At 41.1% G+C, this 22,440-nt stretch overlaps 2 protein-coding genes across 4 annotated transcripts; one reads left to right on the forward strand and one right to left on the reverse strand.

The window, feature by feature from the left end:
* Nucleotides 1-2,058: 2,058 nt before the first annotated feature.
* cUnh15orf39 (chromosome Un C15orf39 homolog) lies at nt 2,059-7,065 on the forward strand. 2 transcript variants are annotated; one of them, XM_079163295.1, is made up of 3 exons: nt 2,059-2,415; nt 3,383-3,417; nt 4,952-7,065. In XM_079163295.1, the coding sequence occupies exon 3, from the start codon at nt 4,960-4,962 to the stop codon at nt 6,040-6,042; it is 1,083 nt and encodes a 360-aa protein (XP_079019421.1). In that variant the 5' UTR covers nt 2,059-2,415; nt 3,383-3,417; nt 4,952-4,959; the 3' UTR covers nt 6,043-7,065. Both variants share the same exon structure in this region, with proteins under 2 accessions (XP_079019421.1, XP_079019422.1).
* A 1,814-nt stretch (nt 7,066-8,879) lies between these two features.
* On the reverse strand, nt 8,880-21,894 carry arih1 (ariadne ubiquitin-conjugating enzyme E2 binding protein homolog 1). Of its 2 annotated transcripts, none has more exons than XM_079162640.1 (14): nt 21,478-21,894; nt 16,076-16,143; nt 15,790-15,937; nt 14,374-14,466; nt 14,214-14,269; nt 12,977-13,043; nt 12,714-12,820; nt 12,563-12,605; nt 12,390-12,461; nt 11,883-12,013; nt 11,550-11,607; nt 10,866-11,126; nt 10,172-10,284; nt 8,880-10,088 (listed from the first exon to the last, which is right to left on the reverse strand). In XM_079162640.1, exons 1-14 carry the CDS (start codon nt 21,763-21,765, stop codon nt 10,004-10,006), a joined length of 1,590 nt encoding a protein of 529 aa, XP_079018766.1. In that variant the 5' UTR covers nt 21,766-21,894; the 3' UTR covers nt 8,880-10,003. The 2 variants fall into 2 exon arrangements, with proteins under 2 accessions (XP_079018766.1, XP_079018765.1); XM_079162639.1 differs by having other exon boundaries at nt 10,866-11,147.
* Nucleotides 21,895-22,440: the final 546 nt, after the last annotated feature.

The following is a 22,440-nucleotide window of genomic DNA, read 5'->3' on the forward strand; positions in this document are numbered from 1 at the left end:
GTTACCCTTGCACCCCGACTCGCACACTTTTTGGTTCTCCAAGTGAGCAGAGCCAGCGTTTACAGACTTCCCCCAGAGGTTACCCTAGCTTATACCCCTCTCTTCCCGTATATGAGCATATGACCTCAGAGGTTTATCGGGAACATTCTCCCATGACCAAATATGGCCAGTTAACGCAGCACCCAATGTTTTACTACTCCCAGGCAAATGTGGAGGTAGAAAACGGGACACAGTTCAAGCAGAGAGAAGATGTGGCTGTTATTCTTAAACACACAATCTCAAACCCCAGGGAGCATTACATAGTGCCTCAGTCGCGTCATGGTGAAATTCCTTTGACAGGCACTGAAACGTTGCCAAATCATGCCTTGATGCAGGGTTTTGACTATCCATATTATGCAGTTCCCAGATTTCATTTAAATGCAAGCCAAATCAGAGCCCCTCTAAAAAGGCAACATGCATCGCCTAGCTTTCACTCTCCTCGCATAAATGTTTCCCCATCCAGCCAATACATGGAGCACCCCATGGCCTCTGCAACCAACCTACATAAGGACAAACCCAGCGCCAGCCTGCATGCTGGCCAATCACACACCAACTCACCATTCCTACGTGTGGACCAAACAAGTCCTACCAGACGTGTAAGCCAACCTGGTGTCTCACCTTCCAGCATACAGACTAACCGAGTTTTTGCCCCACTCACCAGCCTGCACATTGACCGACCCGTCTTTCCTCCAACTGGCTTGAACATGGACAGAATCCTGGACTATTCCTCTTGTAATGCCCAGGTTATGTGCCCGACAAAGCCCAAAAGCTTTCCTGTTTCCCCCGCGGCATGGCTTCCCCGGTCACCGCATCACAGTTCAGATCGAGTCCACGCAGCTGTACCTAATTGTGCAAATGTCCGAAAAATAATTTATTCCCCTGCTGTTGCACCAGGAAATAAACACAATGGCCCTGTGTCCAGTTCAGGCACTGCTGTTCTGAAAGAGTGCCTGAAGAGAAGTACTTCTCACTCATCTTCACCCATCAGAATAAAAGAAGAGGATAGGGATTTATGTGAGGTGGAACTCGATAAGAAACGACGAAGGGTGGAAATGGAGAATGAAGAAGTAGGAAATGAAACTGACTCTCCTCCAATGCCAGTTATTGACAATGTCTTCAGCCTGGCACCTTACCAAGCATACCTGCAGGCATCTGGAATGTTATTTCCAGGCAGAATCGTCCGGTCACCTGAGCAGCGTGAAGACAAAACCAAGCAAGACATTAAAGCGAAAAGGCCACATCGAGGTGAACAGCAGTCTGTTGTCCGTCTGGTTTCCGAAGCAACGTGTGCAGATACTCCAACAGAGAAGCGTGCTGTAGAGATCTTTGAACCCAAAAATATTAAAGTGGAAAAAGTAGATCCATCAGACCCTGATGACTCCTCAAAGTCTCCTGTTAGTCAGAGGTACTGCAGCAAATTAACAATCAAAAAAGAACCCAAAGAGACCAGTTCATTCAACAGCAAACCCATGTTGGTGATAAAGAAATGTGAACCTGATGAACTTGAAAGTAAACCCTCATTAGCAGATGAAAAGGAGACTTCACAGGAGTCCAAACCTGGTGAGGTGACTGCACAGATGAACTCTACTTCTCGGGCTGATATATGCACACTGCATGAACAGGAGGTCACCCTGCAACCCAAATCCATTACTCCACCTCAACCCCCTGAGAGCAAACTCAATTTTAAAAACATTCCTCCCCAGTGTCTGAAACTTTCCACCTACAATTTAATTTTCTGTGATATGAAGCCTTCTTGCCCAGCTCCACCCCCAGAGAGGCCACCTGTGCAGCCAATAGCTGAAGTTATACCAAAACTAGAAGTCCAAATGCCAGTCCGCACACACTTCTTTGAGATGCACCATTCACTCTGCAAGTTAGTATCCGACTTTGTGTCGGCCTCTTCAGAGCAGGAACTCAGAACCTGGTTGTCTCAGTTGGAACTGCCTGAAGCGGTATCTCCTTCAACCAAAGTCCAGAAAGTGTCTTGTTTGTTGGGGGTAAAAGCCAGAGAGGTGTGGCTCAACGAGGAGATGAAGTCAGCGCTCCATACGGTGCTGGAGAGGTTGAGAGAGTACACCTCCCAAGAACACTGTCCTTTTCCACACGTCATGCGGACGGGGGCAGTGTTCCTCCCCATGTTGGTGGTGAAGGAGCTGCTGTTTCCGATGGTCCAGGGCAGCTTCATCGACCAGGTCCTGCAGGAGCACAGAGTGGAGCTGCGGCCTACCACGCTCTCCGAAGAGAAGCTCCTCATCCAGTTTCATAAAAGAGCCTGTTCCTCCAGGCTCAGAAGACTAATGTCCCTCAAACACCTGCCTGACATCTACATGGACGTGGTCAACCTTTTGTATCACACCTGTGTCTGCAAACGTCTGGGTGAGTGTGCATGTTCACGTCACAGTTACTGAGGTAATATTGTGTGAATATTTTTCGAGTAAAGAAAGGACGGAAACGGGTGTTGCAGTGATGTCATTTCAGTTACAGACATTTATTTTAGTCCTTATCCTTAGTCCGTCTGTTTCCAAATCAATGGCACTCTAGGTGGTATGATTATATTTTGTGTCTTTTTGGTAACATCAAGCCAGACTAATTATTAGAGGTGTTGCAGTAAGCAACAGTTGTGTTAATTACCGTTCAGGGGGAAATACTGGACACAACTACGTATTTCAACAACCCTGAAGTACACATGTTCATGAATGAAATTAATGAATATTGGACATTTTGTTTCAGGGGCGTGCATACACATATCAACTGGAGACCTTTTTTACATTTTTACATGGGGGATTTTTCCAATAACTGCTGCACTTCAGCACTTCTTAAGCACTATGTGCAAAAGATTTTGTCATTTAAGTACAGTTTATTAGTTAGGCAGCTATAAAAATGTGACTTTTCACCTCAGTGATGAGTGTAGAATAGTATGAATTGGCTTGTAAAGAGTTCAGGTTTAGGTGTCATTTGTTCTGTTATTTATAATAGATCATAAGACGCGAGACTTTTCACATAACAGTTGAGCAAAATGTTTGTTTCCTGTACAAATACTTAGAAAGATGACACCTCTAGTTAGATCATTTGACCATGTGATATGTACAACATGACTGCCAAAGCAACAGTGCCTGTTAGTCACACAATCTACCCAATTCCCATTCGGTAGATTGTGTGACTCCCTGAATCCTCTGGATTTTTTAAATAAAATATAATATTTTGATGGTGGTTATTCCTCAATTAGTCTTTTAGTAATCATATTCATCATAATTATATTCTTTCTGCATTATTGGCCCTTTTGTAAAGAATAAATCACAATAAACATTAAATATTCAATATAAAATCCATTTATTTTTTACAGAATCAACCTCACCTGATGTCCAAAAGAGAGTCCAGGTATATTAATTTTTTATGTTGTCCCGCAATCTCACTATTTGATTTTTCTGATTAGAAAGGAGGACATTTTTCTGCTAACTTTCAGTAACTACTAACCGTAACTAATCCCAACAAATTGCATGATTGCATTATGCTTGTTATGGTGGGTGGAGGTGAGGGTGCTGAGCTGGGCTATTTGTGGAAAAATGAAACTCTCCTTCATGCTTTTGCTAGATAGCGTTGGTGGACCTTAAAGATTGTGAGGCAGGCTGTTTCATCACATTACCGGAGGAAGGAAGTGAAAGCATGCTACACTCTCACAGAGGGGATTGACTGTGGCACATTTTAAGCAGATAAGAAGAAGGGGATCATCATCTTTTAACTGACCAGTTTCCTCAAATAATCTGCATCTGTGCTGTTTAGTCATAGAGGGAAGTGAGACTGAACGATTGGTGCTGTAAGAAAATAGGATTTAAAGCGTAAGACTGGCAAGATTCTTTCTTTTTTAAATTTATTGTCAACTAATCTCATGAAAAGACCAAAACGGAGCCCATTTTTACCAAAACGGTTAAGAAATGTGTAATTTCATTCTTAAAAAGAGGCTCAAAACAACTGGACACTAGCTTTTATAAATGTTACTCAAACAAGAATAAATAGTGCATTTGTTTCTACTATTATTAGTTGCAGATGTGGTGCACTAGGGAGTATTTCTGGCTCCAATATGGTGTATGTGGGGTTAACTCGAAATAAACTACAGTGCCCATGTTTATCATAACGAAGGAGCATGACACCCGGTGCAGTGGTTTGGCTCATTTGTGTATTTAAATAGATTTTGTACAACAAAGGAGGTCTTTGGTAGAGAGGAATACTTCAGGCTTTGGTTGCACAGACCAATTCATTGTTGGCATTAGTATTTTCATGGGATTTGTTAATACAAAAATATACTTCACCTTTTACCTTTTAATCACCTTTTTACTTTGTGTCCTTTAAACGTCGATTATATTTGGCACAGCCATTTGCTAACTGAATTGGGCTTAATCGAGTTTCTGTCAGCTGCTGACATTAATGGTTCACATGGTTTGGGAGCACTTGACTTTGGTATATGAACATTTCCCTTGTCTTACTATAGCCCCACTGCTGTTTCGTCCATGACTGATGGCACCCCTTGTAGCAGCTGACTTTGTTTTCCTCAGCCTTCGTGTCTACTCCCACAGCCTTCTTTCTATTCTGTCTCTGCTGAAAGGGTGTTTCATGGTGAAGGATCATGCTGTCCAATCACCAGGTCTGCTAAATAGAATAGTTTCTCATTGTTCTTGAGTAATGAATATGCGCTCTGGGAAAAATGATTTGTCAACCTGTGTTGAACTTTGTGGTTGCTAGCTTGCTTTTTTTTTCTTTTTTTTTTTAAATCATCTGTTCAGTCACAACTCCCGAACTTCCACCTTTCTCTATATTCTCCCTGATCACTAAAATAATTCTATAAACTCTTTAACTTTTACCTTCCCATTTTGATACATTTTGGCCACTCCTCATTGCTATATTCCCTGTGTTGCAGGATTAGATATGGATGATCCTGCTGATGAAGGGTGTGAGGAGACTATCAGCTGCAGGAGTCCTGTATCAGACATCGCTGCCTCACCCTCAGAATCACACCCACAGAGACGTCCGAAGGACCATAAAAAAACCAGTAATAGAAGAAAAAGCAGGATAAAGACCAGTTCGAGGCGTACGTTCCTGGACAGCAATTTGTCAGAGAAGGAAGAGGCAGATGACACCAAGAAGACTGTAAGGGGAGGTGTGCTGGATCCATTTAGGGAGAAGACCTGGAGTGGCCATCAGTCTGAAGAGACAGGAAGTGGCTGTATGGTTGCAGAGCAGGATTCCTCACTCATTCCACTAAGCACAACTTTGGAAAATTCTTGGATGTGTCCGATAACCTTTGACAAGCTTTCTCCATCTCCCAGTGACACAGAAACAGAGGAACACTCCAGTCTGCAGCCTGTTGGAGCAAAGTCTCCGGGTAGATCTGAGAAGTGTTCAGGTGTGATTCTCAAACTGAGGAGGATGTTTAGCAAAGGTCTAAACAGAAAAAAGGCGTGCTACCAAGCAGTCATTCCTCAAGCCGGGTCATTTGCTAATCCTTCCCACTTACATACTGATGATGGGGGGGGAGAAGTGAGCAGCGAGAGCGACTCTCACAGGAGGACGCCCAGAGTAACCCACAGGTGGCAGAGAACGGGAAGCTTCCCTCACGCCTTGAGACCCCTTAGCAGCTCTTCTAAGAGAAAACGCAGATCGCTCGTGAAGATCAAATACTGTCCCTACTTGTCTACCTGCCACAGCGCTGAACACAGGAGGCGATGGATCCTGCGTTCGGCCGTCCAGAGGGCTCGGGGGGCCATGAGGTTCTACCCAGACCTGGTAGGAAAGAGGATTCGTCATCTGTACGAAGAAGATGACAAATCAGAAGTGTGGTACAGAGGGGAAGTGGTGCGTATCCATGAAGCCCACTCCAATCCTCTAAAGACTATATTTGAGGTCAGGTATGACAGCGAGCCAGAGTGGAAGTACTTCCTAGAGCTACTGATAGACTATAAAAAAGGCTGGCTCAAAATCGAAGACGAGTTCACCCAAACAAATGTCTAGGTGCAAGGTTTGCTTTTTTTGCCTTGTCACGCTGCAATCACAGTTCCCCTACTGTCTTTATTATTTTCCAACAGTAGGCTGATGCTTTCTCAGGAATGAAGTCGGACTGGATCATTTTTTTGTTATGAGGTCAACTACACATTCTTTGTCACTTATAACTGCAGTTTTTAGATGCTTACCATGAGCAATGCGCAACATCCTGTAGATGTTTTTTTAAGCCCTTATCTTTTGACACATATATCAATAGCTTTTCTGGTTGATACAAAAGTTAGATTCCAGTTATGTCAAAGAAATGCTACAACACTGCCTAATTCATAACCAACACAAAACTTTGGATTTTTATTGTAACTTTTATTGTAAGCAACTATGAAGTTGGGTATTTATTGCCTTCATTATCCACGTTTCTGGTTAAAACAATGTTATTCTGAGTGAAGTTCGCGACTCGTAGATAGTTTTTCTATTTATACTTTGCCAGTAAGAAATTGGAAACCAGAAAATGACAAGACATTTATAAAAGGGTTTTTACTGTCAAATAGAACCAGCCACATGTATATAGGTTTACAGTAGCAGTGCCACTCTTGTACATCATAACAAAGAGTGATTGTTTCCCGATTGTGGTTGGTGTTTTAACTGAAGCTGGATAGGCATTAATGTAGTTCTGTACTAAGCTGCTCGACTTTAATGACACCCGGGCTGAGATGTCCCCATGTCATCGCGTTTTAAACACTGTGAACCTTAAGACTTTCACCTCGTATCACATTTTAATAAACTTTTGTATAATTGCTGTATATTTCTGCAGATTAAGTTGTCACTCGTCTTAAATAAATGTTTATGATTCCATGGTGTTTTAAGTGTACTTTTCTCATCCAAAAATATACCTTTTTTTAACTTTAGCAACAACTTTATAAAGTTTGTTTTGTACTCACCAGTTTCACAGGATTTCATGGAAGATTAATCATATTGCTAATGCTTCACTGCTGAGATTACCAGCTACACCTTTCTCAAATCACCATGTAGAGGACAACATCTATTTAGGTGAACTATATCTTATGAGTCTATTGCAGTCACAGATTTTGTCACCGTAATGAAACAACATTTTTTGCTGAATGTGTGTTTTCTGATACTGTTACTGATTAAACATGTGACAAGTCGGTTTAAAATGAGCAGTTCATTTTGTTAAACATTGCTTTTGGAACATAACTTAAAACATGAAACTTCAAGTTAGAATCAACGCGTCTTTGTCCCCATCTGGTGACAGAATGTTTAGTTGCAAAAACAGAATATTGCAAAAAAATTAGGTGGAAACTGTATTTCCAGTGATGCGTTTATCGTACACCGGGGACTACCACAGTACACAGCGGTATTAAACTCAAGGACGCCGTTTAAAAAGACACAAAATATTGATTGCGTTGAAAGGTTTTTGGAATGCTGCCTCCACACAAACACTGTGTTCATTATCAAACAACCACCCGTGCCAGAAGGATGTTGCAACATTTTGCACTTTAATATTTTCTCCAAAAACAGACAACTAATTTCCCCCACATTTTTTACACTAATAGGAAATAAAACACCTTTCATAGCATAAAGAAAAGATATGTAGAAAAGTATTAAAAGTTTTTGGATGTCTCAATTTAATGTAAGTAGCTGCTTGTTACTTCAAACGTTATGTGGAAATGTTCATGAACTACTAGCAGACACAATGAAAACAGAGTGAGCCCTGGTGAGTATATATTAGCCAAATGATCACAGCTAGAACTGGTGGATTACTGCAAGACAGCTTCGTCTTCTGTTCCTATCCATCCGTGTGTCATCATTGGTTTGGGACTTGAGACAAAATGAATTCAAAAGTGACATCATACAAACCACCTGATCTTTATCATACAGTCTGCAAATAAAAGTGGTACAAAAAAAGCAAAACATTTTTTTGCCTAAAATCAAAAAAAATTATTCAAAGAGAGTTGGCAAATGAATTCCACGCAATTCTGGAAGACACAGCTCTGCCAAGGTCTGTCGTAACACTACATCGCAAAATACATAATGCAGAAATGCATCACGGATGTTTGGGTAATTCATATGATTGAGACCAAACCTACTCTAATGACTCACACAGTACTCCCAAAAACGAGATTTCTCATGACATTTATTCAAATAAACAATACAGTTTATAATTTGCTAGGATAAAATAATAGTTTGAACACATTAGAAGCATTTGGGAGAGAATTCCCCAAAGATCTGAAACTGGGTTAACGGATGTTTTTTTTTTTTTAAATGACAGCTGACACTTTGGTGTCATCTTCTGACTCGCATCCCCGCCTGTATATTCACGTCCCCTCCAGTCAATCGAGTGAAGACCGCCATATTGCAGAGACATGAATGAGCATTTACAAGCAGAGCGCTTGACAACCAGACCAACCACCTCATGGAACAATGCAAAACCTGGAGGGGCGCCGACATTTCCATGTCGACTCCTCAACCCAATGTGCATAAAAAAAAACAAAAACAGTTTTGAATGCAAAAGCATAACGGCATTATAAAACAGTCCTACAACCTTTAGAAGTTTGCCCTATATTCCTCATCTGCCTAACGGATCACGCACGTCCACCTGTGTAGCCGAGTGGACAGCTGTGTTCGGTCTCACTGCAAGGCAAGAGATGTCTTCAAGGAGGCACGGCGCTATCCGGCCCATGCCGCCCAAGTGTTCCCCGCAACAGCGGTGCACATGCCTGACCCTGTTCGACAGCGATCCCGCCCAGTTAGCAGCACGACAAAGATGTGCTGTCAGTACATTCTATTACCCTCATTCTCTCCCCCCCCCCCCCCCCCCCCCCCCCCAAGGTGCAAGCTGAGCTTTAAGAGGGCCACGCCAAGCCACGTCGGGAAAGAGAGAACAAAAAAAAAAGAAAAAAAAAGGAAGAGTGAATGTCACTCAGTTTGGCTCTTGCAAATAATTAGTAATGTACTTGAATGTTAAACACCTCTAAACACAACTAAGAGGGTACGGCTAACGGTTAGAATAGAGGGACACGGGGCCGGTGCGTTCTTCCTTAGATAACTTTGAACTGTTAAACTTTTCCTGCTCTCGGTTTTCCAACTCAGCTGTGCTCTTTAACGGAGTCCTTTATCTGATTACTTGACGACTAAGAGAAAGTATTCCACATTGAGAGTTACTGATAAGCTGTAACTTTGTACACTGCTCTGGAGAGACTGAGGATGATCAGACGAATGCCTTTTTTTTTTGCCAAAGACGTTCCAAGCTCCCGCACACTATGGAGGAAGAAGACAGACTCAACCTACATGGCAAAAGTACACCTTTCTCAATATTGGTGAAGAATAAATATTTCAAAATTATGCAAACACGTGCCACTCTTGCTCTTTAACTTCCATGCATATGGACTATTTACAAATTGAAAAATACAGACTTGCTTATTTGTTCTTCTGATGTTTTTTTCCTTCTTTCCCCCCTGAAATGTCTTCGCCCCTTTGCAATCAACCTATCAACATTCAGCCACTCAGACACGGGTCTCACCAGATATTGCAGACATGGTCAGGACAATTAAAGCTGTGTTGAAAACATTTTCACACTAATGGGAAACATAAATCAAAATCAAAACAAACAAAAAAAAGATTCACAAGCAAAGAAAAACAAAGGAAAATAAGATAGTTCAGGGGAGGTGTTACAATACAAGCCAAAAGGATGCATTTGTTTAAGATGGATTTTCTGCTTTCTCAAGACTCCACTCTGTTTCTAACAATACTGTAGTACACTTTCTTTTTATTATTCTACCTTTCATTTAAATATAATTTATTTTTGAAGATTTTGTTAAACAAATCCAGGAAAATGATGCAAAAGTGGTTGGTTTGCCAAAGGAGAGGCGGCAGAAGGCCCGTGCTGCCCTGTTAAATTGCATCAGCGCTCTAGTTTGTCAAGATACTCAAGAGTCCGTTGCATTGGGACGTGTCCTCAATCTTCAATGTACTCCCACAGGTCCTTCTCATAGCCTTCATGCACATGCTGTAGCAGCACTCTTCGCCTGCTCTCACAGTATCTGCAGAGCAAAACATGTATTAGCCTCCGAGAACACACAAACAGAACGGCGGCAGCAGTGATTACGATTCCACCGTTACTGACCTGTACTTATCTTGTACTTTCTGCTTGATGTCCTGCAAGGAATCCTGGGAGATATCCCGCTCTAGGTAGCCAGACAGCACCTCAGTGGCATTTTCCAAGTCTGCCTGGTTATTCTGGTAAACCAAAAGAAATGGATTCGCAATATTATTCTCAAAGAAATATCAGTTATTCATGATAATGTCCCCTACACTTCATCATCCTCCTCCTGCCTAAGGCCGAGCTCAGACTACAGGAAGTTTGGGCTGATTTCCTCACATTCGCCCCTCCCTACAAATCGGGTGAGTGATTTGGTTTTGGGCCTTTGTTAGTGGACTAGTTCTGCTACCAGAGAGAGGAAAGGAAACGTGGACAGATTTTGTGGGATTTCTTTTTGTCCGCTAGCAAGGTATCACTAACAGTTGTACTAAATAGCTAAAACTTATGGGGACACATTTCAGCCAACCTGATTTTGGTGAATATCTACTTCAGAAGTGTTTTTATTTTTTTATTGTAGTGCTGCCTTTTTGTGGCACTCTTACTTAACAATTCCATTACACTGATGAATTCTTCATTTTATATAGCAGCGATAACTGTCGACATTAACAGTTTTGAAAATGGTATTTGTAAATATAATATGAATACTAAAATAGCTCAAGTTGTTTACGTCATGCAACATTTGCTCACAGCTGGGCCAAAAGTTTCCCTTTGATCATACCTCAAAAATAATGGACTGGTTGTTCTTCTTGAGGTAGAAGGCAAAGACATAAGTGAACATGAGTGTGGAGCGGCACTGGCACAGCACATCCACAGCCTTCTTCAGAAACTGCACCTCGATCCAGGACATGTTGTGCTGCTGCATCTCCTCCATTTTCTGCTTGACCTGAGCATAGAGCTTGTGCTCAAAGCGCAGGCTCTGCATGTGGTTCATGTAGCGGTTGCAGTAGAACAGGTACCTCTGCAAGGCGGCCCTGGAGCGCTGTGCACACACAGCATGGAACTGGCTTTAAATCAAACACACTCCGCTTCACTTGTACGAGACTGTTATTGTTCAGACTCACCGAGGACCACATCATCAGCAACACACGTCACACATGTCATAATTCTGCATTCGTAAACAATTTAGTAGGTATTTTTGTTGCAGGGTATACAATTGTTGTATTTATTAAATGACATACATTTTGTCCCGATATCTCTTCTCTGAGTTGTGTGTCACCCAGGGCAGTGGGATGGAAACATGCAACAACAAATGCTGCCTCTGATTAGAAATGCCTCTTTTGTCATTTCTAATCAGAGGCGTCTTGACCGAAAAGTGGACCAATATAAATATTGGGCCATTATGTGGCACAAAAAACAGCCTGAACAGTTTTCTAAATGTATCAATGAGAGTGTTATTTGTTACCTCTTGAGCATCTCTGGCTGCCTTCGCATCATCTTCATTGTAGCGATTGCAGTTGTACCTAAAGCGTTACAGCCGGGTCAGAACCATCAACAATGTTTTCCAGAAAACAATCACACACAAAGCTACAATCAGACAATCATTTGTCATGCTTTCTCACATAACATTTCTAACAATGCAGATGTTAGATGTGTATTAAGACATTATGTTATGACATGACAGTTTGCAAATTGATAAATTAGATTTCCACATATTTAAAAAGGTGCAAGTTTGAAGTATATTCTATCGCAGCCAGTGACAGCACCGTCGTTTACTATATAAGCCATGAGGTCTTACCAGGCGGAGCCGTGGGGTTCCCATGGACCCAGACAGACCCAGCAGAACTCAGCTTTGCAGTTCTGGTTCCGACAAACCATGTGGTTGCAGCCACCATCTTTTTCAATGGTCACATGGCATTTTGGACACTCCTGTCATGAGAGCAGAGTAATGATTTCTGTGAGTCTCTGCTCAAGGCCAAGTGTTTTAATCCAATGTTAAGCAAATAAAAACATACTTTAGGACTGTAGATGTTTAAATTGAACAAGTTAGTTTTTTGGGCGGCAGGTCTTTCATGAATCTACAGTTGTGTCCGAAACAATAATGGGACCATGATAATGTCTGAAATTTGTATGTTTCCGCATACAAATAAGTGATGCAGCTCCCTAAAAGAAAACTGTATAGTCCGTCGGTTTCTCAGTAGGATCGGTATTCCCAAAATTGAAATGTTTTTGTAATCATCACAATAATGACCGACCAACAGGAACCAGGCGAGGGTCAAACTAACAGACCACCTTGATTCCGTACCTTAGTATTTGCTGCAATCCAGTTTGAAGTCTCACTGTCATCATCACACTTCTTTATCCATTTTCTCAGCCACTACAAGAGGAAGAAATAATGAAGCATTTGTATCTTAATAGAATGCGGGAGTAATAGTTTAACGTTTCTACAAGGTGTGTACGTGTTTCTAACCGGCTTACCTTACACTTGACAGGATCGTGCCAGTTCTCTCCACAGTTGAAGCTGCACCAATGGGAGGCATCACGAGTCAAATTCACACAATGACTTAATTAAATAAGACTTTTAAACTTACTTAGTCAACACATTGTTTCTGCAAACACACTGTCTTACCAGAACTGACGGCCACACTTGCACCTCACTGGCTTGGCATCTGGGTACTGGACTTTGACAACATGATGGCAGTCTGGTGCCGGGCACCACTTTAACAGTCGATTGCACTTTAAAAAGAAGTAATGAGAGGTAGAATATCAACACACCGTTTGATGGATGGAGCACAAAGAAGGTCCCAGAAGAACAGCTCTACATCATTAATCAACGCTTCATGTTTAATATTCATATTCTGTTAAGGAGAAAAAAAAAATCCCAAAGCTTACCTCTACAAAACTATTTGTAATTAAATGCTGGTACTTCAACTTCACTTTTGAATCTGTTATGAGGCGCCTATAGGAGAGGTCAAATCACTTATTAGTCTTCATTATATAAAAATCAGGACTTTGGTTAAAGCGTCCTTCCTTCACATTCAGTGCATAACTTACAAGAAACAAAAAGTGCAGGAAACAAAAAGGACGTCACGCAATGTTACGTTTTAGTAGCTCAATGAAGGAAAATTGCAAATTGCCATTATTTACCAGCAGCATACCTCATAATTACAAAACTAAGTTTAAGTTTAAGCGTCTAACTAAGTGCTACAAAATGCATTAATGAAACTGAACTGTGACCGTAAACACGGATCGGTCTCTCGTTAACCTGTCAGATCAGAATGTAGGTTAAGACCATCACTGGCAGCTTAAGAGCTGGCAGAAGAGATTAGTGTCCATGCTTTCAATATGGAGGCTTATTTCATTGCACTACCGGCTGAACATCAACATTGTGAAGGAGTTAAGTAGAGGTGTAACTAGAGAGCCCCGCACTAAGACCTTTCTTTTAGGAGGCAGAATGTCAGGGAAAAAAAATCTTCCAATATACGGTTTAAATAAAGAACGCATATCGGATTCAAGAACGATATTCATTTTCTTTTGATTTTTAATGTTGGTGTTCTTTACTATTCAATTGTAGCTGTTTGACCAAATAGCACAGTGTACGGGTTTAATATGTTTTCTAACTTTAAGACAAAGCTATATTACTTGTAGCACTGCAGATGTTGTCTCTGAACATGTTTTATGTAACAAACTAAAATCACCGCCTCACGGTTGTATCAATGCGAACCAGTCATGAGGATCCACGTCTGTCCAACATGGCCCTCACTTCATTATTTTATCCTAATAGACATTTGGGGGAAACTGTCATCATTAGCAAATTGTGCCAAATTTGAAGAAATTCGCTCAGGGAGTTCCTGAGATATCACGAGAATTATCGGAGGTAAGGCTGTCAAATTTGACCACCAAAATCTAATCAGTTGAACAATCAATCCTTGAGTCACAGTCGGATGTTTGTGCTTCATTTTCAGAAATTCCCGTCGTCGTGCACGTATGGACAACCCAAAAACAGAACGTCTCCGGCCACGGCTGTTGCCAGCGCAGAGGCGTGAAAATTAGACAAGAATCCTTTTTGTTTCCCACTCTTTTCATAATAACAAAGTCTGAACAAACATAAGCACAAACAGATACTCACATGACGGTGTTGTCATCGACCAAAATGTCACAACTATGAGCAGGACAAGAGATGGTCTGAGAAAACAATACAAAAGGCAAATCATTAGTCAGACAGCTATTAAAAGAGTAAGCTCAGTGAGCAGGGACTCGTACCATAAAGAAAAACCCTGAGTGGCTACCTGTCCCATTCCTTCTTCTATGATTTTGGTGGTCAGGTAATCTCCCCAGCACTGCATGCAGAACTTGTGTCCACACTCCAGGCCGGTAAAATACTGCAAGAGAGAAGAATCTCGTAAATAAGAACAACAAGACACCACATGATGATAAGCACATGACCGTTTGGTAACCAGGAAAGGCCATTCAGAGGAATCCATATTTAAAAACAACATACAAATATTCCACATTAAAATAATCTGGATTATCCAACTTTCTTTCTGATTATGGGAGAACAAACTCTTAATGTCACAGCTGCACTAACCCACCTGGCCTGGATTGTATACGTTCATCTTTTGTTGAGACAATATTCATCATTTTGGGAATGAGGTTGTGCACTCTGCCTTTAACGTAGATCAATTTGTGGAAATTTGTTTTAACATTGAGACTTAAGTTTTCTCTGTTGATAAATGTAACTCACCACCAAAAAATAATTACTTTCAATGTGTTTCAAAGTTGTAAAACAATAAAACAGTAAAAAGTCCAATGAGGTTAACAGGGTATCTGCAACCAGCTGTGTAATGTAATTGTTCTTTGTGTTGGAACTAAAAAAAAAATCGCTAAATTGTAATATGTTAAAATTTAAATACAAAAATCTTTAACCTAATTATTTTCCTTTGCGTAACACATCAACATGTATCCTCAAACTAAGAAGGACCGTGTTTAAAACAAGTGTGTCGATCAAAGCTTTCATACGGTCAGAGGGACACGACTGTAACGTGCTCAATAACCGGACCGACAGAGGACGGCTCAGTACTGACATGGACCGCATAAGAGCAGTCACGTGTCTGTGGTCTTGACTCAAAAAAAAGACAGAATTCAGATATAAGAATATGGAGATCTCCTTATCTTTTGCAGGACTTTTAGTGCTTCCTGCAACTGCAAGTTCCTGAGTAAATCTGACTTTCAATCTGCAACTGCACTTATGTGATGTTTCACCGGGTTGATGTGAAGAGTGCGGCAGCCAGAGGAACATAACCGTAAATCCAAATGTTTGAGGAACATGCCAGCTTCCTGGGACCACGGGTATTAGGGGCCCCACGATACGATATTGTCACAATACTTAATTAAGTCAAGATACGATATTATTGCAATATGCTGACTATTGCAATATCAAACATTGCGATATATTGCCATTTATTACTGCAAATTATACAGTTTGCATTATGAGGGTTGAATTAATGACACTGAGCTACATTCATAAATATTAATTATAGTACCGTACACAGATAATGAGATCACATTTTGTGACGTCAAGTCAGCCATCCTCTTTTACTTTTTCTATTGTGTTAGCCAAGGCAGGTCTGAAAACAAACTATTTAGAACTGAACAACATATATTCGGCTAGCGCAACACAATACTGGCGTCATGACGGGACTCACGGCGTTGGGAAAGTTCAGATAGCAGATCTGACATGGCATGTCCTGTGCCGATGATCTAGTGTTGATTGGAGGACGGATGCGAGGCTTCTTACTGGGGTTGATGACGTGACACTCGGAGAAAAGCTTGTCCAGATTGCCATCAAAATACCTGAATACATTGAGACAAAAAAGTGTTGAAAAAAGCATTAAGAAATGAGTTATTTTAGGGACTTGTATGCCAGCTTCTTAACTTGCTGGCTGGCGAGTTAAAGGTGGCAAATAAAGAATGTATTTCAGAGATTCTTACCTTTCCATAAGCTTTTCCTTATCCCAGTTGAAGTGACTGAGAAGGATGCGTGTTATTGTCGCAGGATTCTAGAGGAACAAGAAAGAGTTGGTCAGAAATAAACTACTACTAATTTTCACTGTAACAACAAGGAGTAAATGTGACATGAAAAGACACTTTCACAAATCTATTACAAGTTAATTAACTCTTTTGTGGAACAACAGGAAGCCTAAAGGCCCAGGCTTTTAGGACATTGATTAAGCCTCGTAGTAAATTAATGGAGTAATTTGAAATAGCTAAAGCTAGTTGTAGATTCAATAGTCCTCACATTACCATTTATTGTCCACCCGTGTACGTTAGTAGAAACACCTTTCCTCATGTTACGATCCAGTAAAATACCACCACAAACTACAACCATAGAAGTCCAAAATGTGGAAAGTTCTCGATTCTAAGGTGCACTGCGATGCGGACGACTCTGCATCGATGCAGAGACGAAACATAATAAGGAGTATGGCTTCATGTGGGCCTAGTTTGAGTCTTTACTGCTTTTTGCTCTGTGTCACGCTTCTTTCTCTCCCCTCTCTCTCTCCTCTTCTGATCTTGGTGTTTCACCGAGCGGTGCTCTCACACACTGTGTGCACGGAGCACCAATCGGTGCTACCGGTCACTACCAATATCAGTTGCTCTGTTGTCGAAAATGTTGTCGAAAAAACGTACATGCCGGCTGAAATTCAACCGTGGTGTTGTTAACCTCGTCGGCAGAGGCAGCAAGAGCAGAAGAGCGCTGCTCGCCACTTCATGCAGTGTGTAATGCCATAGCACTCAGTGCCCCGTCTTAGATGTGGAAATTATATTTTAGTAGACTACAGCACATATTATAGACCAGGGGTGGCCAACCAGTCAGAGACCAAGAGCCACATTTTTTACTGTGTTACCGCAAAGAGCCACATCATACACATGGGCACACATGAACATCACCCTATCCCTTCCTCACACACACACATACCTTTGCTCAGCCAGATTTATTGTAAATGTCACACACCAATATGATAATGACAGAAATTGACTCCTAAGACCACAGGCCAGTCATTTTCAACAATGAACATTGTGTACACTGTCTCACACAGACAAACTCTCAGTTCAACTAAGTCCACAAACAAAAATATAATAATTTACAATAGTGTTTTTCTTTTACTATGCATGTTACTTAGTGGGACTTCTGGCATTCCTTGCCTTGAACAATCCTCTTCAAATCTGGCTTGTATTCCGTTGTTGCCACTCGAAGCAATTCTTTCACATGGGTGTCAGTCAGAACAGATCGATGCTTTGATTTCACGTGTTTCAGGGTAGAAAACACAGACTCGCAGACGTATGTTGACCCAAACATTGACAGTATCTTAAGTGCAGCCCGTTTGACATTGGGGTATTTTTTCATTGGCACACTTTTCCAGAACTCAATGGTCCCGTCCCTTAAAGCAGGTTTGAGTTGGTCCTCCTCACAAAGATCGATCATCTCCAACTCAGCCGCATCCTCATCTGTGACTAGCGGGGCTTTCAAACAGTCCGTCTCGGCGTTAAATGGGTCGACGAGGAACGTAATCTGTGGCCGCACATGCGCGTTTGACGAAAATACCGTATTTAACTCAAGCGAAGCGAACACGAACATTAAAAAAACACAAATACAAACTTCGATATGAACGTAAGAGCCGCATGAAACCGGGCAAAGAGCCGCATGCGGCTCGCGAGCCGCGGGTTGGCCACCCCTGTTATAGACTATTGGAGTATGATTTGTGAAAGCCTTCTCTAAATAAAATAGGGAGATTTATCTGACTGCTTATATTATTTCTTGAAAAAGTAGCCATGTGCATTGGTTTAGAAAATTGAGAATATGATACATTGGAGGATTCAAAAGGGGACATCAAATTGATGTGACGATTGAGTGATTAATTGAATCATTTTCAACAACCCGTACCCTGAACTGGAAAGCCGGTATTCATTTACTCAAGTACTTGAATTGCAACTTAAAATGATGCTGGGTAGTTTATAGCATCATATTGTAATAGTTATATTTTGTGAGCTAAATTTGAGTCTGCAACACAACCAGTAACATTTCTCTGTGAGGTAAATGTAGCACGACAATGTTTTCCTCTGAAGTAGTTGAGCTGCATATTTTGAAGTGCCTTGGGGGCCTTTTGTAGGTTACTTTGTGGAAGAATGAGTTAGAATAGTAACATAATTCAATATTTAATTAATCTAAACATTATAATAAATGCTGCTGTATACAGCTGTTTGTGACCCTGAACCAGAGTGTATTTCACTGGTGATTCTTTAGTTTGTGACGCAACTACTGTATGTCATAGCAGGTGTATTACTGAGGACCTAAGAAAGCTCAGTGTCAAGTGTGAAATTGTTTGTCTGACCGTTCTCAAGAAAGCTGCAGAACCAAAAAAAAAACCTGAGGCCTCATTACAGAAACTTTCTGAAATCCTAACTTATCTCAGTTTAGGATGACATTTAGGTATTTAAAGTAGTAAAATGCACTAATAGCTGAATCCAGAATCCCCCCACACCCCCATCAAAACCTGCTGTTGGTTTATTTTATGCCGAACAAACTTGTTTACACCTTTTGCTGTATGAACAGTAAACTGATGAAAATGACCTTTTCTGGCTACTGAAGTCACTATGGGTGTGATGATACATATCAACCTCAAAGGAGTAGTAAAAACATGTATATTGCATGGCGATAATACAAGAGAATAAGCATTTTACATACCATTGTAAGATCAGAATGATGGTGCAACAGTAGAGTACATTGTATCACCGTGCCATAGTTCAACAGAGGACCTATTGTTCTCAGCAATTGCAAGATTAGATAAGGGAATTGTTTTATATCGTACCTGTTTTATACACACAATGCTTATTTTAAATGTAGCCACTTTCACAATAAGTCTCCACCACATCAATTAACTTAGCTGCTAGGTGCTCAGCTGTGTGTCTGCCGGTCAGGGCATTGCAAGCCCGGCGTAATGTTAGCAAGTGTTTGCAAATTTGTTGATTAATAAATGCTCCACAACTCCTCATGACCCAAGCTAAGTGCGTGTGTCTTGCTTGTCACCTGTTGATTAAAGTGAAGGGGGTTAGCCCCCGAACTTAGCAACATTTTTGACTACTAGCTCACTTAAGGTGGGTTGACCTTTAAGGTGGACCAGCGCTAGACTCATTAAAGTGACAAGTTGCCACTCTAAGTTTTGCTCAGCTTTTTTATTTCTCATATTACTTTTAACGGTTTAACTGATAGCATTAATGGGTCAAAATACATAGTCGGTAAACGGTTAAAAGGTTTATCATTAACATCCCAAGACCGAATCAGACCTGGTACCAGTAGTCTCAAACCTTCAAAAGATACCTGCATTTGATCCTTTTTTTAAACCCAGATTTGGGGGGAAAAAACACTATGTGTAGGATTTTAATCGCAGCCAATCACCACAAGCATTCTTTGATTTAATGCGCCATGTGATTGGCCCACTACCGCAGCAGCTACAACCCCCACAGTTTGTGGTGTGGTGAAGTCAAGCACTGTGTATCTGACGGAGTTGGCCGTTCAGCGTGCTGAGATGCCACCAAAACGTTTGAAAGCATCACTTCATGCCTGTGGTGTCTGATAAAAATGAATGCGGTGGTGGAGTCATTTGAACTCATCATAGAAACATTGAATGCTTACATTTACATGATGGGCATCAAACGCAGAAGAAACTAAAAGGTATCAAATGAAGGACTATATTGGTATCAAAATCACTTACAGGGTATTGGTATTGTCATTTTCTTAACAATAACCAGCCCTAATTAATGTATAACTATTCAAGATAATCCATCAGCAAAGGGCTGAAAGGCCACAAAGCATAAAAGGAGTCACCTACTTAAAACTAAGTCCAATACAAGAGCAATAAATCCTACCTTCATAAAGGCTACAATGATGTTAAGAGAGAGGTGTAGAGGCTGCAGTTTGTGGTGCTGTTGAACTGTATTCGTGAGAGTTGTTCCTACAATTTGGTCTACACTCACTGATATAAATGGGGTGGGAAATATTGGAAACATCTCTGAATATATTCATGGACAATCTTCCTTTAAGTGTTGCCTGTGTATCTGAAGTTTGCAGTGGAATCTTTTGACAGTCAACAAGTTTCTTCATATGAAATAAATCCATGAGCCGCTGTAACTTTAGCCCTTCAGAGGCACATCCAGTCACTCCACATGTGAATGCACAGTCACTAGAGGCATTCACAAGGAAATTAATTTCAGGTTAAGTTAATTATCCTTCTGTCTCATACTACACATTGTAAACTTAAATTCTGAGAACAGATGTGGCTATTTAATTTGCTTAAAAGGTTATTTGTTGGTGCCGGAAAAAAACCTAAATATTAAGTAGGTAGATGTAAATCCTATTTTTAGAAGAATCACCATGTCAGTTGTCTCTGCTGCCATGCGGCTGTACCGGATCCAATGGACTGATTTTTATTTTTTACCGATTTGGGGTTTAGTTAATAATGGCACTCAAAATCACCGCGTTGTATAAAATACAACGTTATTTCTCAAACACGTTAATAGTGCCCGGTCTATCAAAATCACTTTTTATTCTGTACTCAACTGTAAGTTAGTTAGCTAAGTGAAATGAAATGGAGGCCCGAACCTAAACCGAAGGGCTCCAATGAGTTTGCCCGTATATTTAATAAACGCTATAACTATTAGCTGTTGAGACATTATAACGTTCTTGCGATCCATACAACCTTTTGTGGAAGTGATGATAAGATAGTGTGTTAACGTTCACGTAAATAACCCTGTGGCATGTCACGCTAACTTGCTAACCAACTCGATGACCAAGCCTTTCGTGCAACATTAAAATAACGTCAACGATTGTTATTTTAAAACATTTGACACGTTAAATATAGATTACTTGGTGAACACACTCCACTTGTCGTCTCGCACGAGTTAATTGTTAGCTTTACCTAAATCTAACACCAAAGACGTGACGCTTTTGCAGTAAGGTGCTCGATTAACGGTTACATATGGCTAGTTAGCCAGCTAGCTGACTGGCAAGCTAACATTAGCTTAGCAAACGTAGCTGCCAACTTCTCAATTGGGATTAGACTACTTCCTGGCACTCGTATGGAAATTGTTACTTAAATGTAAGCATTTAACATAGTCAATACCTAAATTGTAAACACTACCCACACAAAAAGAGAGCTACATTGAGAAATAACTCATTTTAGTATTATGTAAATCGTATCACTTGTGAAACTGCCAACTTCCAGCAAGTAAACTACTCCTTACGAGGCTAATGGCTAAGCTAACGTCCATGGCCTGTTTAAGCTCCAACCAAGCCTGGACCCCGGTCTTTCCTGACGCCGTCACACCAGAATACCTACCTGGATGACCTCGTTGACCTCCCTGATACACTCCACCATATGCTGGAGGATCTGATCGGCAGTCAAAACCTCGAAGCGGTAGTCCTCCTCCTCTTCCTCGCCGGGACCGTGGCCACCACCGCCAGTCTCACCGCACTCGTCTCGCTCTCCACCGGCCACCACGGGATCGACCAACTCCACCTCTCCGAGCTCCAGGGTGTCGTCCTCGGGCTCCTCTTCGGCGCTATCCTCGCTACATTCCTCCTCTTCGTCGTCGTATTCATAGTTATAACCCTCGTCTGAGTCCATTCCTAGGGTGGTTATCAACTCGTGACAAGCACACCTAAGTCTACAGTGTGTGAAATGTTGATTGCGGAACAATACGAAAACCAAAATTATCCGAGCCTGTTTTTCGGCTGCAGCGAAAATAACAACAAAACGTCGCCGCTGCTAAGCCAACAAAGAGACACAGCGTCACCGACTGACGACGTCCTTACGTCAGATGGGCTGTACAGGAACATGTACAAAAAATAAAACAAATAGTATTTATATAGAACGTTCTTATTTCATATTAATATGTATCGAAACTATTTCAAATACGCAATATATCATTATTATTATTATATGCCAATTTTACAACACTTGCATCTCAAGTCAGAGGCAAGTTAACACTTCCCCCTTATAAAATGTAGGCAGGGTCTGCGGTTGAAAAAATGACACGGAACTATACGATTCTGATCTTGCCCATAACTTACAATGCTGCACACATGTTTTTACTTTGTAGTAACTGTCACCAACCAGTATTTGTCAGCCTTATTTCTGTAGCCCACCTCATGAGACTTCGTTGTATCTCCCACAGTTTCAGTTTACATTTGCGTCAATCGTCACGTTACGTTAATGTAATCGTATAAGTAGAATTAGTGTTGTGTGTTATGTAACTGTACAATAACTAAATATAGATATACGACATTTGCAAACCGTATA

This window comes from Pholis gunnellus (assembly GCF_910591455.1).
Source record: "Pholis gunnellus genome assembly, chromosome: 7".
In the NCBI taxonomy this organism is placed as follows: Eukaryota; Metazoa; Chordata; class Actinopteri; order Perciformes; family Pholidae; genus Pholis; species Pholis gunnellus.

Coding starts and splice junctions, on each gene's coding strand:
- cUnh15orf39 (XM_079163295.1), top strand. CDS start 4,960: ATGGATGATCCTGCTGATGAAGGGTGTGAGGAGACTATCAGCTGCAGG.
- arih1 (XM_079162639.1), bottom strand. CDS start 21,765: ATGGACTCAGACGAGGGTTATAACTATGAATACGACGACGAAGAGGAG. Junction 12,014..12,389: donor GGATTGCAGCAAATACTAAG/GTACGGAATCAA, acceptor CTCTCATGACAG/GAGTGTCCAAAATGCCATGT. Junction 10,089..10,171: donor AAAGTACAAGATAAGTACAG/GTCAGTAACGGT, acceptor TTTGCTCTGCAG/ATACTGTGAGAGCAGGCGAA.